The 13,976-nt window shown below is 43.0% G+C and overlaps 1 protein-coding gene across 1 annotated transcript in view; it reads right to left on the minus strand.

The window, feature by feature from the left end:
• Positions 1 to 13,976, minus strand: part of SLC15A2 (solute carrier family 15 member 2) — a 95,491-nt gene that overhangs the window by 53,159 nt on the left and 28,356 nt on the right. Inside the window, 3 exon segments of the mRNA XM_042445090.1 lie at positions 3,314 to 3,391; positions 7,254 to 7,338; positions 13,740 to 13,746. Coding sequence (XP_042301024.1) covers positions 3,314 to 3,391; positions 7,254 to 7,338; positions 13,740 to 13,746 — 170 coding nt within the window.

Below are 13,976 nucleotides of genomic sequence, written 5' to 3' on the forward strand. Positions count from 1 at the left end.
GCTGAGCTGTAGTCCAAAAAAAGTAACTTTCCCAAGTTGGTTTTCTGGAACAATTGTTTGTGACAACCTCTTATCCAAGATACCCATAAAATGTAGCTTAGTGCCTTAAAAAAAAGAAAAAGAAAAGACAAATTGTGTAGAAGACATTAGATCTCTCAAGAGTGATTAATGATAGAAACCCTAGCCCTGAGGTGTTATAGATCTGAACGCCAAAAACAAAACAAAAACCAGATGCTAATAATAAACAAATGGAGAAAGCTTTTGCCTCTGTGCTTTGCTTTGCAGAGCTAGTGTGGTATACTGGTTTAAGTGCTGGATTATGACTCTGGAAACCAGGGTTCAAATCACCATTCAGCCATGGAACTTCACTGGGTGAGCTTGGGCAAGTCATATTTTTTCAGCCTCAGAGGAAGGCAAAGGCAAACCCCCTCTGAATAAATCTTGCCAAGAAAACCCTCAGATAAGCTCACTTTAGGGTTGCCATAAATCGGAAATGACTTGAAGGCACACAACATCAACAACTTGTTTTGAGGTTTCTTGTTGGCTGTTCACAGTTCAGTGCTGACTTTATCACTAAGCAGACTGGGGTGACCATTCGAGGCATCCCAGATTAACAATACTGGCTGGGTACTATGCCCATTAATTTGCCACCAGGTGTCATTTGCTCTTCTTCCCCAAGCAATCAACCACCTTAGGCCTCTCTCACTGTTTTAAATAGAATTCTGCTCTATTTGGACCCTTGGATCTGATGCAATAAGGCCTGCAGCTCACCCAAGAGAGGTGGCAATGCAGACATGGCTTGAAAAGGAAGTTATTTTTTTCCTCTGTTTTCCCCTCCTCAGCTATTCCTGGGTTCACCCATGGTTTATGTGGCTATGATTCACCTGTCTCTCTTTGGCCACAGACTTAGCAGAGGTGAGTCACAGAAGAGAAAACAGCATTTCCTGGCAGCAGTGGCTGCAGGATGGTACTCAGGAGACAGGATCAACACCTTGGATAGATCTTTTAAAGTTCAGACTGAAATTTTGCATGGATTCAACATCCTACTGATATGGAAGCTACCAGCCAACTCTCTGCTTTCCACCCCTTCTTCTCCTCCCTCTTTCTCTCTTATCTATATGGGAGTCTATTACACATAGAAAGCCAGTGTGATGTAGTAGTTTGAGTGCTGGACTACAGTTCTGAAGATCAGGGCTCAACTCTCTGCTCAACCATGAAAACCACTGGGTGACCTTGGATGAATCCCATACTCTCCATCCCAGAAAACCCTGTGATAAGTTTACCTTAGGGTTGCTATGAGTCGAAAACAACTTGAAGGCACACAACAACTACACTCAGAAGTCTTCAACTAGCTTTATTTGCTTAAAATCTACTCAAACACAAACCAAAATTAAAGGATCAAATAGACCTATTATTGCCATGGCCTCTAAGGAGGTGATGTCCTCAATTGCTCCTCCTAGTTCCTGCCCCAAACTGAGCATGTTCCCTTCTGTTCTCCCCACATGGCCTGCCAGCACTGAGGAGTGGCAGAATGGAACATTGTCCCTCCTGAGCATCCAATACCCATCACTGTTTGGTAGATTACATGCAGTTTTATAGCACTGAGTGGCATTCCCAAGCTGGGGCTTGTGTACTGGTTGTTTAGGCCATCAATGCTCACAGCACCACCTCTCTCTTATCATGATACACTGGCATCCAGCAAATGTGTGTATATCAAGAGATCCCACTTTAAACCATTGCCAGGCTATCTCTCCAGTCAGTGATGGGCTGCTAAGAGGAGTTCAGGAAGTAACGTACTGGCAGGATTGAGTGGCATCTCAGCCTACACACATGTACTGGCTGGTGTGACCATATTAACTACACTCAGTAAATAGTAAATCAACTCTGTGTGAAAAAAGAACTTCACTGGTTGTGCTAGGTTCTGCAGGCCCCCCATCATTTGCCCCACCATGCTGACACAGGGTCCAGTTTGGGATACAGCGAGGGTCCTGTGTGAACCTGTTCACTTGTGCACAAATGCACTGGGCTCCAAATGCAGGTATTATCTGAGGTCAGATTGGTGGCTACAATGATAGGGGGTATTTCAATAGTTATGTCCTCACTGAGCTCTAACTTTCTGGGGTCTGCTTTCCTTTAAGCATCAACAGCTAGTTAGTTCTTTTTATTTCAATGACTTCTGGGGCTGGGTAGCTCAAATATTATGGAAAGGTAATGCACTGGTTTGTTGCTGTGCCTCATTTTTGTATCTACTAGGTGAGGGTTTTTTTAATCAATTGATTTATGTGGTTTTAATACTGTATCGTGGCATTTGCTGTTTACTGGCCAGAGGTCCTTTCTTAGACCAGGATAAACATGCCAAAATAATTAATGAAATGCCAAATCAAGTCTGGATAAGCATGCAGATTGTGCCTGCCAACCAGGATTGGGGTGGGTGGGTGAAAGCTGAGATGAATGTGCTGCTTCCAAGTGAATGTGCCAAGAGATGGTAGGGAAAGCAGTTTCTTTAAACATGGGGAAAGAAAGGTTGTAGTCTGGGGGCAGAGCACATGTTCAGCAGGTGAAAGGTCCAGTTTCAGTCCTGGACTTTGGTTGGGATTCAGAAAGATCTCTAACTGAAACCCTGGAGAGCTGCTGAAATGGGCATCTGTGGCAAGTCCGGGGGGGGGGGGACCTGGTGCCCTCCAGGGGCCACATAGGCTTCTAAAAATATGAAAAAACCCCCAAAGTGCCTGTTGGTCTACTTGAAGCTGTAGGTCTGCTTGAGGCTCACTCACACACGCACACACACACACACACACACACATATTGAAGTTTTTGGAGGCACTGCAGGAGCACTCTGTCAGAAAGTTCTAAATGCTCCTCCCTAAACTGCACATTCCATGATTCCATAAGATATAATGATGGTGGACAAGGTGGAATCATAGTGCTATAATTCTCTAATATGAAAGGGCCCCAGGTCTCAGAACTGATTGGGAACCACATTCCCTGACTGGAAACCTTATCTGCTAACCTCATATGCATGGAGGCAACTTCAGGCTTCATTGGTAAGGAAAACACACTTTGAATATGCTAGGAAATAGTTATCCTTTCATTATTAGTTGAAAGATTCAGAGCCACCAGATTCAAACAGGTTCTGTAGACCCATGTTAGAGATCAGTCCCGTCAATTATAGGAATCTTGTACAGAGGCATTAAACCTGAGAGTGGCTCATGATTTTTGCTGTGGCTGCTAGGGTTTGTTTCCTATCCTTGAAGTAATGTAAAGGGGTTGATAGTACCATCATCAGTGCTTTGTTATTTCACATAATACTTACTGAGAGCTATGACCATTAGAGCAGCAGGAACACCAAAAGCCAGAGCATAACAGTCTCCTCCAAAGCACTCCACATCCCCTATGGTAATGAAAAACAAGAGTCCATTTCATCAAGTTTCAGTTCTGAATTTCATACTTTCCCTCCACTTTATGTTATGTCCTAACATAAAGAGGAAGGATTCAAATAATTTCTAGTTGCAAGCTGTGTACATGCTCATTTCACAGTGCTGAATCTATGTGTTGAATCAGTCGCGTGAATGACTTGAGACATAATGCAAATCTAGAAACAGCATGCCGGGCTCCATCCTCTTTCTAAGATTTTTCAAGATGTCTTATTCTGAGGATGTGCTGAACCATTCACCTTGCCTTAGCGCAAATCCACGGTAGTCCAACTTTTTCATATTTCACCCTTAAACAAATACAAGTGGTGGTCTGTGTTTCATTGATAACAACAGTGGTTTGAGGGTCCTGGCTGTTCGGTCTCTGGTGAACCAATGTTATAGTTACATCACAACATACTGTTTAACATTATTGTGATTATTTATCACTATGCTAGACTACAATTTAAAAATACTAGCCTGGTTACATGAATCAATCCTTTGTGTCAGGACTACCAGTCTGGAAGTGGAATAGGCAGTCTCTAGGGGTCCTTTCACCCTACAGAATTATTGCACAATGATTCCACTTTAAGTGCCATTGCAATATCAGATGGAGTCCTGGGGTTTCTAGTTTGGTCAGAATCACCAGAAGACCTCTCTGGTTGAAGATTCTAAAGGCTCCTCCCTAAACTACCAATCCCAAAATTCCATAGGACAGAACCACGGCAGATAAAGTAGAATCATAGCACTAAATTTGCATAGAGTGAAAGGGCTGTCTATGGGCAGTGAAGTAACATCTAGGAGCAGCAAAAAGTTAATTAGACTACCGAGTGAGTCTAGAGCAGTGATTCCCAAACTTTGGTCATCTAGGTTCTTCAGCTTCAACTTCCAGAAGCCCCAGCCAGCTTGGCCAACAGTCAGGAATTCTGGGAGCTGAAGTCCAAAACATTTGGAGGACCAAAGTTTGGGAAATAATGGGTGGCAATTATTGCTGGTGCACGGTCCAATTTTCACTCCAGTTGATCTGCGTTAGGCTACTGGGCCTTGTAAATGGGTTGATAATTCAACCCTGGAGTGACTGGAAGTTACCCCCAGTTTGAATTTCCAGAGTTTTCTGGTGATTTCAGGGTTTGGGGGGCATTAGAAGGCAGGCTCCAGGAGCAGCAAACAGAGGATTTCCCCCTGATTGATGTGGTGATCTGGGGGAAATTTCAAATGTGTGGATTTGAGGTGCTGGGCCAAGCCTGTGGCCCACAGAAAGTCCCTGGGGGCTGAATGTAGCCCACAGATTACACTTTCCCCATCCCCATTTTAAGAATAATTGAAATTTCATAGGTTCTTGCTGCTGCTGACTTGGAAATAGCAAAGCTGCACTGTAGTGGTGGTGCTAAAATGCAGCCAGAAAACTTTCATGTTTTCCTTTGGCCTCTACAAAATAAAGTGCATGAGCTCTTCTGTTAGATTCCCTGTTCTGAATCTTCCTTGTGCTAAGGAGAATCTTTACTAAGTGACACTCAGACAACAATTGTTAAAATGCAATCAAGTTCTGTAAGTACTGAAGCAATAAACAGAGAAAGGGATTAGGTGTACAAGGTTGTTTATACAGCTGAAGATAACAAAATCTGGAACAAAGCAATTAAATGCTTGAACTAGTGCCTTCAGCATTCTGGCCTTCATAAAACAAAATATTGCATTTCCCCCCAAGAATGTTACTGTTTATAGTAACACATGACCAACACCAATTTTGCATTGGGTAACTGTATGGTGAGTGTGTGTGTATGAGGGGTGGTAGAGAAACAGTTGACTGGCATCCTGTTAGTGACATATATCACTATGGTGGAGGAACTCAGCACTCTATTCTGTTATGATGCCCTCCTTAAACCACCTATCTGTTTTTTGGCTGGGTGCCATTCATTGCCCAGGAAAGGACAAAGGGAGGCCAAGGAGCAGATAGACAGATAGGAAGATGTCTTTGGCTGCCTTTAATTCATCTCCCCCTTCTCTGTTGGCTACTGAATGGCCTGGGAGGAGTGCTCACCCTCCAAAATAGGCAGGTCAATCATGCAAAGAGAGAAGAAAAACATGAAGCAGCACCTGGCAGAACTTAATGATCCACTGGTGTGATGCAAGATTTCAGCCAGTTGTGTTTGCATCTACAAATATTTGTAACCCTAGGCTTGTATTGGTAGGATCAAAACAAAGACAGTAAGCTGCCTCTAGTTGTTTAGATACATGCCTTCCTACAGACACCAGCACATATGTGTGTGCATGTATGTGTTGTGCAAACAGCAAGTAGGCCTAGAAGTGTGTGCACAGGAAATGAACTCCAGCAGGTATTCCACACTGCATGAGCAAATGAAAACAAAATTCTTACACAGTTGAATATTCCACAGAATAAACATTTCTAATAAAATGTTGCTGAGGATTACAACTTCATCTGAAGTTCACAATATTGCCTTTGTACGTGTGTCTGATGCTGAGTTGTTTATTATTTTTCTTTCAGATGCATTAGAAGTAATTTGACCATCTAGGAAGCGTTCTGCTCCATGCCCATATTATTTCTGATTTGTGGTAGGAGTGGGGGAGTTTGCCCAATTTAGACAGCAACAGCTACTTACCAGACTTGATGCTGATAAATAGCTTTGCACTCTGTCTTGTACTTTGAAGCATGTATAGCAAACAAGAAAGTGTGTGTTCCCAGCCATAACAATTAAATAGATTTTTCCCTAAAAATGTGCACATCATTCTTTTTTTAAAAACACACAAACAACTCTTGATTATGAAAAAAGAACACACAGAGACAGAAAGGTCTTGGCTTTCAGAGAATTTTGTGGCATGTGAAATGTAAGCTCTAGTTTTGCTTCTCTGTTCTATCTAGGCTAAACTAGAGCTTAGTTTCAGGACATAGGATACCTTTGGTTCAGCTAACCACATCTGGACTTGGGCACTGTATTCGTAATGAATACATTTTCTAATATACAGACTTGGACAGTCTTGCTCAGTTAAAGCCAGTGAATATTATTATTATTATTATTATTATTATTATTATTATTATTATTATCATCATCCCACCTCTGTGTGCAATTTACATAAGGCTCTTTCACCAAGTGTTGCTGATCAAGCTGCATTCAACTTCCTGTTTAGCTTCATGGAAAAATCACAGAACACTCTTGCTCACCTTTGGCTGCATCACAGTTTCAGAGACTCCATAATGCTTGTGAGCTGACTCTAATGAAATCGCAGGTGTTTTCAACACATTACCAGGCTGTACCTCCTACTACATAAAAGGTTCAAAACACATAAGGCATATGCAAGCAGAAGAAGGTATTTGGCCAAATGTAGACATATTGGAAGATAGAACATGGGTGACTGAAATGGATCCTTGGCAGGGGAGTAAAACCTCAGACTCAACTGGCTTTACTAAACTGCTGTGCACATCTACTACAATGTTCCTGAGAGCCAGCACAGTGTAAAAAAGAAAGTAATATTCTGGTGTTTCCAGTTCCACATTGTTTTCCTGGATACATTCCAGAATACATAATCCTGAATCCAATTGCTATTTTCAACTAGAGTGGGTCCACAACAGCAACAGCAAGTTGACTTTTATGTGAGTTCCTTCCATTGATTCAGTGGCTGGACTCTGGTTGGACTAGCAAACGGATTTAGGTCATAATGCCCTCTGCTCTCACAGCAAAATCCACAACGCATAATTACAATGGTTTGGTAAAGTAACTCTAAAAGGATATAATGGTTTCTTTTCATTCAGAACGTGGAAGTCAGGGGACCAAGGCTGTGGCATTCTCAATGGTTCATCTAATACAGTAACTCTAAATCAATACTGACCTCTCAGCACAGGAGTAATGAAAGTGGAGATCAAACTTCCTGCATTAATAGACAGATAGAAGACAGAGAAGAACTTGCTCCTTTCCTGGGCCTAAAATGAAGCAATATCACATTAATATCACATTTTTAAAAAAACATCTCTTTGAAACACAACACTGGATTTGTATAAGGGATTCTATTCAAATCCTATTCCAGTATGTATTATATGTTCATATTGACATAAAATAGAAGAGAAGGTTAAAATTAAAGAAAGATGTAGTGTCTTTCTGTTTTCCCTTATGTATGTACACACATACATAACTAGAAAGAAAAGTGCTCTTCTTTTTGCCTGGTGAAGGGAGGAAGGATGTGTAAAGAGAGTACTATTTACTTATTCAGAACAGGCATTTGAATTGCGTCCCAATATAGTTTTACACAGTCCAACTTGGCACTGTGTGACAACTCATCATGTCTAGACAATATTCTTCAAAAGCATAAATATAAAAAGAAACATATACTTTTAAAAAGCCACACAGTGTCAGCTCACATAAGGAATACTATGGAAGACACTGGTATTTGGGAAGATAAAATTAGGAGGATAGAAATTACACTTCAGCCTTAAGTTGTTTCCCCTGGTGGGGTTAGCCAATTTATTTTGGTAAGGGCTAAAAATATCCTTGCTGGACAAATTAGACAGGCAGCTTGTTTTTTGTTTATGATGCTGACCAGGAAGAAAGAGAAAAAATTGATTGTTGTTGTGTGCCTTCCAGTCATTTCAGACATGGAGACTCTAAGGCCATAACGGTGTTTTCTTGGCAGAATTTGTTCAGAGTGGGTCTGCCCTTGCCTTCCCTGAGGCTGAGAGAATGTGACTTCCTTAAGGTCATCCCATGGGTTTCCACAGCAGGCCAGGGAGTCCAACCCTAGTCTTCCTCTATCCTAGTCCTACACTCAAACAGCTACATCATGCTGGTTGCAGAAAGATGGCTATTGCTATGCATTATTTCAAGAGTGGGAGGAATGCATTTATCGAAGGGTGAGTCCCAGCAACACTAGCCAATATAGTCTATTGTGAGGAATTCTGGGAGCTGTAGTTTGATAAATTCTAGAAACCCACACAATTCCAACTCTTGCATTATACTGCACTGACATAAATGTTGCAATGTGGGCTTTTCCTGTTAAGAGTTCAAGAAAACCAGTCTTGTCTTCATCCAAAACATCTCTCCCTCTCTATTTATGCTTTCCCTCTTCCTCTTGATCTATTTGTTTTTGTCCATTTGGAGTTTTCTCACTAAAAATGTATGTGTGAAGAAAATAAGTTTTCGCAGAAGAAAATGAAACCTTCAGTGAAAAAGTCCACATGGTTTGTGTGTGTGTATTTGTGTGCAGAAACCTCCTGAATTGCAAACAGTCTTTGAAAACTACAAGGCTTCAAAGGCTTTCTCACCACAGGGGGGAAAAAAGCTAAAATTACATATTGCTTCTTTTGAAAATGAAATTAGAAACGATTTACATCCCTATGTGGACAGTACCATTTTATCCAAACCAAGATTCATACATGAAGAATGACTTGGCTGATACAGGCTGAGACTCTGTTATCAAATGCTTGGGACCAAAAGTGTTTTGAATTTTGGATTGTTTTATTTATTTTTGAATACTTATATTTCTATATACATACACAATGATATTTTGAAGATGGGACCCAAGTCTAAACATAAAATTCATTTATGTTTCATATACAACTTACACAGATAGTCTGAAGGTAATTTTATATATTTTAATAATTTTGTGCCAGAAACAAAGTCTGTGTACACTGTTCTATCAGAAGCAAAGGTATCACTATCTCAGACACCGATGAAAAAAGTTTTGATTTTTAAAATATTTTGGATTTCAGAATTCCCGGCAAGCAAGACTCAAGCCATAATATGCATCAAATATGGGGGACATCTTGGAGGCCCAATCTAGCTTTCTAAGGCCTGTTCCAGACTGCCATCCTAAGAATCCGGAAGCTGCACCAAAGCTGCACTCCAGTGCTTAGGAATGGAGTGTGGCTTTGGCGCGACCTCCGGACTCTTACGACCCATGCATCATTTAAATAGCATACCTCCAAAGAGACCCAAAGCAGCTTTATTTTGGCAGTCTGTAACAGGCCTAGGATTGCCTTAATGGTCACCTCCCTTCCTCCAATATCAGCATTTAGTGCTTCCCAGCTTTTGTACAGTTTTCCTTCATGACATAAGAATGAAATGCCTTTCTCTGAAGGCTTGGTTACTACTGGTAAGCATATACTGTATGGGCTCGAATATGCCGGTATTTTTGCTCCTATCCTTTTGCCTTTTGCATGGAATACAACCAGAAACACACACACCTCTCTGATACTGAATTCAACCCTCAGGCTAAAAGTTGTCCATCAGGCTTGATATTTAGGATTCCATGGGCAGCTGTCTTCCAATTCTTGACTGTGTTCAGGATCATAAATAAACATCAAGATGGTATGGATGCAAAGGATTCACAGAGAAAAAGAGATAACATAATGATAAAAAAAATCTAGATTTTGATGAGGAAGCCTGGGAGCATTCACTGAGTCACTGGCCAAATTACACAGCACACAGACATGTGCCTCAGGTTGGCATGCCAGGCTCTTGGGCATCCACTGTTTTGGAATGTCTTTGGGCATTCCAAAACAAGTTGGAAAAGCCATTCAACATTTTCTGGCTGCTCCTTTTCATTAACTGAGGTAGAACTCAAAACTGAATTAACCACAAATATACCCTTTTGGTTTTCACATCCACCCAAGCCCTAAAAATGTCAGAAAACCTCTCTCTTTCCCCTCTGCTGCAGTTTCAGGGCATTCTGTTGAGACATCTTCTGAGTCTCTTAAATGCAGACATCTTAAAGTTGGTCCCTCCCTTCCCCCAAATGTTATAATGCTGCAACTCATCCAACTTGAACCTTAACAATATTGGCTCCTCTACAAATTTTAAGAGTCTGCCTTTTTATGTTCCGTGTATATATAATTAATTAGAAGGGACAGAACTGCTATACAACAACATAACAATTCCCCAAATGGATCCTTTAAATCAGTGAGCCTTTGACCCTTGGGATGCTGGAGAATTACTACTTTCCCACTTACTATACTATGTAGTTGGCTAAACTTTACCCAGCTTCTAGATGTGCCTCTCAATGCCTATTTGGACCATCACCTGGCCTATATTTCAAGATTTCATTTTTGGACACAATTCAAAGTGTTGCTTGTGACCTAGAAGGGTCTATACAGTTCAGGCTCAGGTTATCTTATCCCATGCCATCTACCTAACATTTTGAGATGTTTGGGGAAGGCCCTTCTCTGTCCAGCCTTCTCCCAGCAACAGACAAAGCCTCTGGGGACTGGCTGTTCATGTGAAAAGAGCTTTTATTAATGTCTTGTCTGTATTTGTTGTTTTTTAATGGGCATGCTTTTAATTCTACTGATAGTTTAATTATGCTTTAACTCTCGTACAATGTGAAAAATTATTTGTATCTATTTTAAGTTTGTTAAGTCACCTTCAGTGCGAGGGCTGGGGGAAAGGCCGGGCACAAATAAATAGAAGAAGAAGAGGAAGAGCAGAAGCAGAAGTGAGGAAGGCAGGCAGGCATGGTGAAGGTGTGAAGTGAGGCAAAGGAGAAGAAAGAAAAAGAAAAGAAGGGAAAGTGAGAGGTATAATGGCAGAATGCAAGGAGCAAGAGAAGGTGGCATGAGGTGAAAGAAGACACAAAAGAGACGTACAAATGGCAGAGTGCAAAGCAAAAAAAAGGAACATGGTGAAGGTGCACAGTAAAGCAAAGAAGAAAGAAAGGTGCAACTGCAGAACATGGGAGGGAGGCAATGTGAAGGCATAAGGTATGCCAAGAGAGAAGAAAGGAGAGAACTGAAGGTCAGAGATGCACTGGGAGACAGCAGGGAACAGGAGGGGAAGGCAAAGAGGCAAGACAAAAGTCCAAGGGAAAAAATGTGGTTTGTACGTTTTTCCTTATTTTCTTGTGCCTTTCACCTTCTCAGGGTTTCCTGCAATATTTCTGTTGATTTGCATCCTTCTGCCTTCAGTTTAAAATGCTGCATTTTTTATTACAGTGATCTGATGGGAATAGAATTAGAAGTGCCTGTGTATGATAAAATGCTGTTGCTGTTGTTCTTATTAGCAAAACCACCACCACCACCACAACATGACAGGAATGTACAAAACTACTTTACAGGGTCCCTGCCTTGTTTTTAAGCCCCACAGCAACTTTATTAAAATAGGTTAGCTGAGAGTTAGCAATGGCTCAGGGGCACATGACAAATTCCATGAACAACCAAGGATTTGAACTTGAAGATTATCGCACTGCGTTCTGAGAACGTTCTGATCACGTGATGAGAACGGAACGCATTTGAGAATACCGCACGTATGTGTTCCAATCGGGTTCTCAGAACGCTTAAATGTGTTCCAAATGTGTTCCAGGAGGGAACGGATTTGAATGTGTTCTGAATGTGTTCCCAGAGAGCTGAAACGTGATGAAAACGTTCCAAGAGAAGTGTGTGCGGTATTCTTATCCGTTCTCAAATCCGTTCCCTCATTCCTCCGTCTCCTGATTGGCTGAAAGAATGACAGGCAGGGAGGGAGGCAGGCAGGCGAGCGACTGCAGTGAGGGAAGGTGGGTGTGTGTGAGGGGGGAAAGAAGGAGGGAGGGAAGGGAGGAAAAAGGGAGGAAAGGTGGGACAAGGAAGAGAAGAGGAAAGCAGGGAAAGAGAGGGAAAGAAGAGACCAGAGCAGAGAGCAAGAGGGAGAGGGTCTGGCTGCTTCTCCGGGGGTCTCTAGTGTCATGTCCAGTGGGGCTCCTGTGCTGTCACAATGCAGGAAGCAGGGATGCCCAGGACCTTCTCCTCCTTCCCTCCAGGAGGAAACCCACAAAAGCTCCTCTGTTTGGAGCACCACAGAAAAGCAAGCAAACAACTCCCAGAATTCCATAGCAAAGAGCCAGACAAGAGTTAAAGCGGGGAGGGAAGCTCACAACCTGAAGGCACACATTACATGCACACACACAGGAGCAAAAGGGTGTCAAGCTGCCAAAAAGGGGAAATGGGATGACAGCAGAGGACTCTTCTTTTCTAACCGGTTTAAAGAGCTGCTATGGCTGCCGGGGCTCTGCCCTTGGCCCAGTCCCCTCCCTGGCAACTTGCTTTCCTTCGGCTTGAAGGGACCTCCATGGAGCTCCTCCTTCCCTCAAGGAAGAGGGGACCAGGGCAGAGAGCAAGAGGGAGAAGGTCTGGCTGCTTCTGCGGGGGGCCTCTGGTGTCATGTCCAGCGGGGCTCCTGTGCTTGGAGCCTGCAGGAGGCAGGGATGGCAGGGATGCCCAGGACCTTCTCCTCCTTCCCTCAAAGAGGGAACCCACAAAAGCTCCTCTGTTTGGAGCACCACAGAAAAGCAAGCAAACAACTCCCAGAATTCCATAGCAAAGAGCCAGACAAGAGTTAAAGCGGGGAGGGAAGCTCACAACCTGAAGGCACACATTACATGCACACACACAGGAGCAAAAGGGTGTCAAGCTGCCAAAAAGGGGAAATGGGATGACAGCAGAGGACTCTTCTTTTCTAACCGGTTTAAAGAGCTGCAATGGCTGCCGGGGCTCTGCTCTTGGTCCAGTCCCCTCCCTTTCCCTCCGCTTGAAGGGACCTCCGTGGAGCTCCCTTAATGCCCAGGCTGCCAAGGAGGGGACTCTGCCCTTGGCCCATCAAGTTACATAGGTTTTATCCTATTTTCTTCAAACATATGCCAGCATATGAAGCCCCAGCGTTTTATAGGGGCTTGCCTTCCTTCCCTCCCAAGAGAATCTTCGGAGGGAAGACTTCTCAGTGAGGCTGAGAAGCACTCTCCCGGCCAGAGTCCCTAGGCTTACTGAAATCCCCCCACCTCCCTTCCCCATAGAAATCAATCCAAAAACTGAGTTTAAAAGGAGCAGAAGAGAGCCCTTTGGGTCTGCATCTGAGAGAGATTTTAAACTCCGTTTTTGGATTCTTTCCTATGGGGAAAGAGGGGAGAGAGAGAGAGATGGCAGGACAACCCCATAGCCAAGCATCCTCTGCTTCCCCCAGATGAAGACCCATAGGGCTCAGTGCTCTTTAAGCTCCGTTTTTGGATTGATTCCTATGGGGAAAGAGGAGAGAGGGAGAGATGGCAGGACAACCCCATAGCCAAGCATCCTCTGCTCCCCCCAGATGAAGACCCATAGGGCTCACTGCTCTTTTAAAACTCCGTTTTTGGATTGATTCCTATGGGGAAGGGAGGTGAGGGATTTCAGTAAGCCGAGGGACTCAGGAGAGGCGAGCTCCATGGCCCAAGCCTCCCTTTTCTCTCTTTCCTGGGGGCAGCGCCTCTCCCGAGCCGTCCAACCACTGAGTGGCGACGTCATCAGAAGACAGCCCACAAAACTTAATACAGCAAACCGTTCTGAGAACGGTTTCAAGAAAAAGGAATCGCAGTGCGGTAAACTGCCGTTCTGATCCCGTTCTGATCACGTTTTGATTTCTAATGCGGTAATATCCGTTCCAGGAACGTTTTCATCACGTGATGATATGGAACGTTCTCAGAACGCAGTGCGATAATCTCCCTTGAGTCTTTCCATTTCAAGTCCAGCACTTTATCAGTTCTCTATATTGTTTCTCTTAGAGTAGTTACACACAAATGATACTGAGGCTGAAATGTAGTGGTAGGAAAAATGCAACTATT

The sequence above is a fragment of the Sceloporus undulatus genome, chromosome 1, assembly GCF_019175285.1.
Source record: "Sceloporus undulatus isolate JIND9_A2432 ecotype Alabama chromosome 1, SceUnd_v1.1, whole genome shotgun sequence".
Taxonomy (NCBI): domain Eukaryota; kingdom Metazoa; phylum Chordata; class Lepidosauria; order Squamata; family Phrynosomatidae; genus Sceloporus; species Sceloporus undulatus.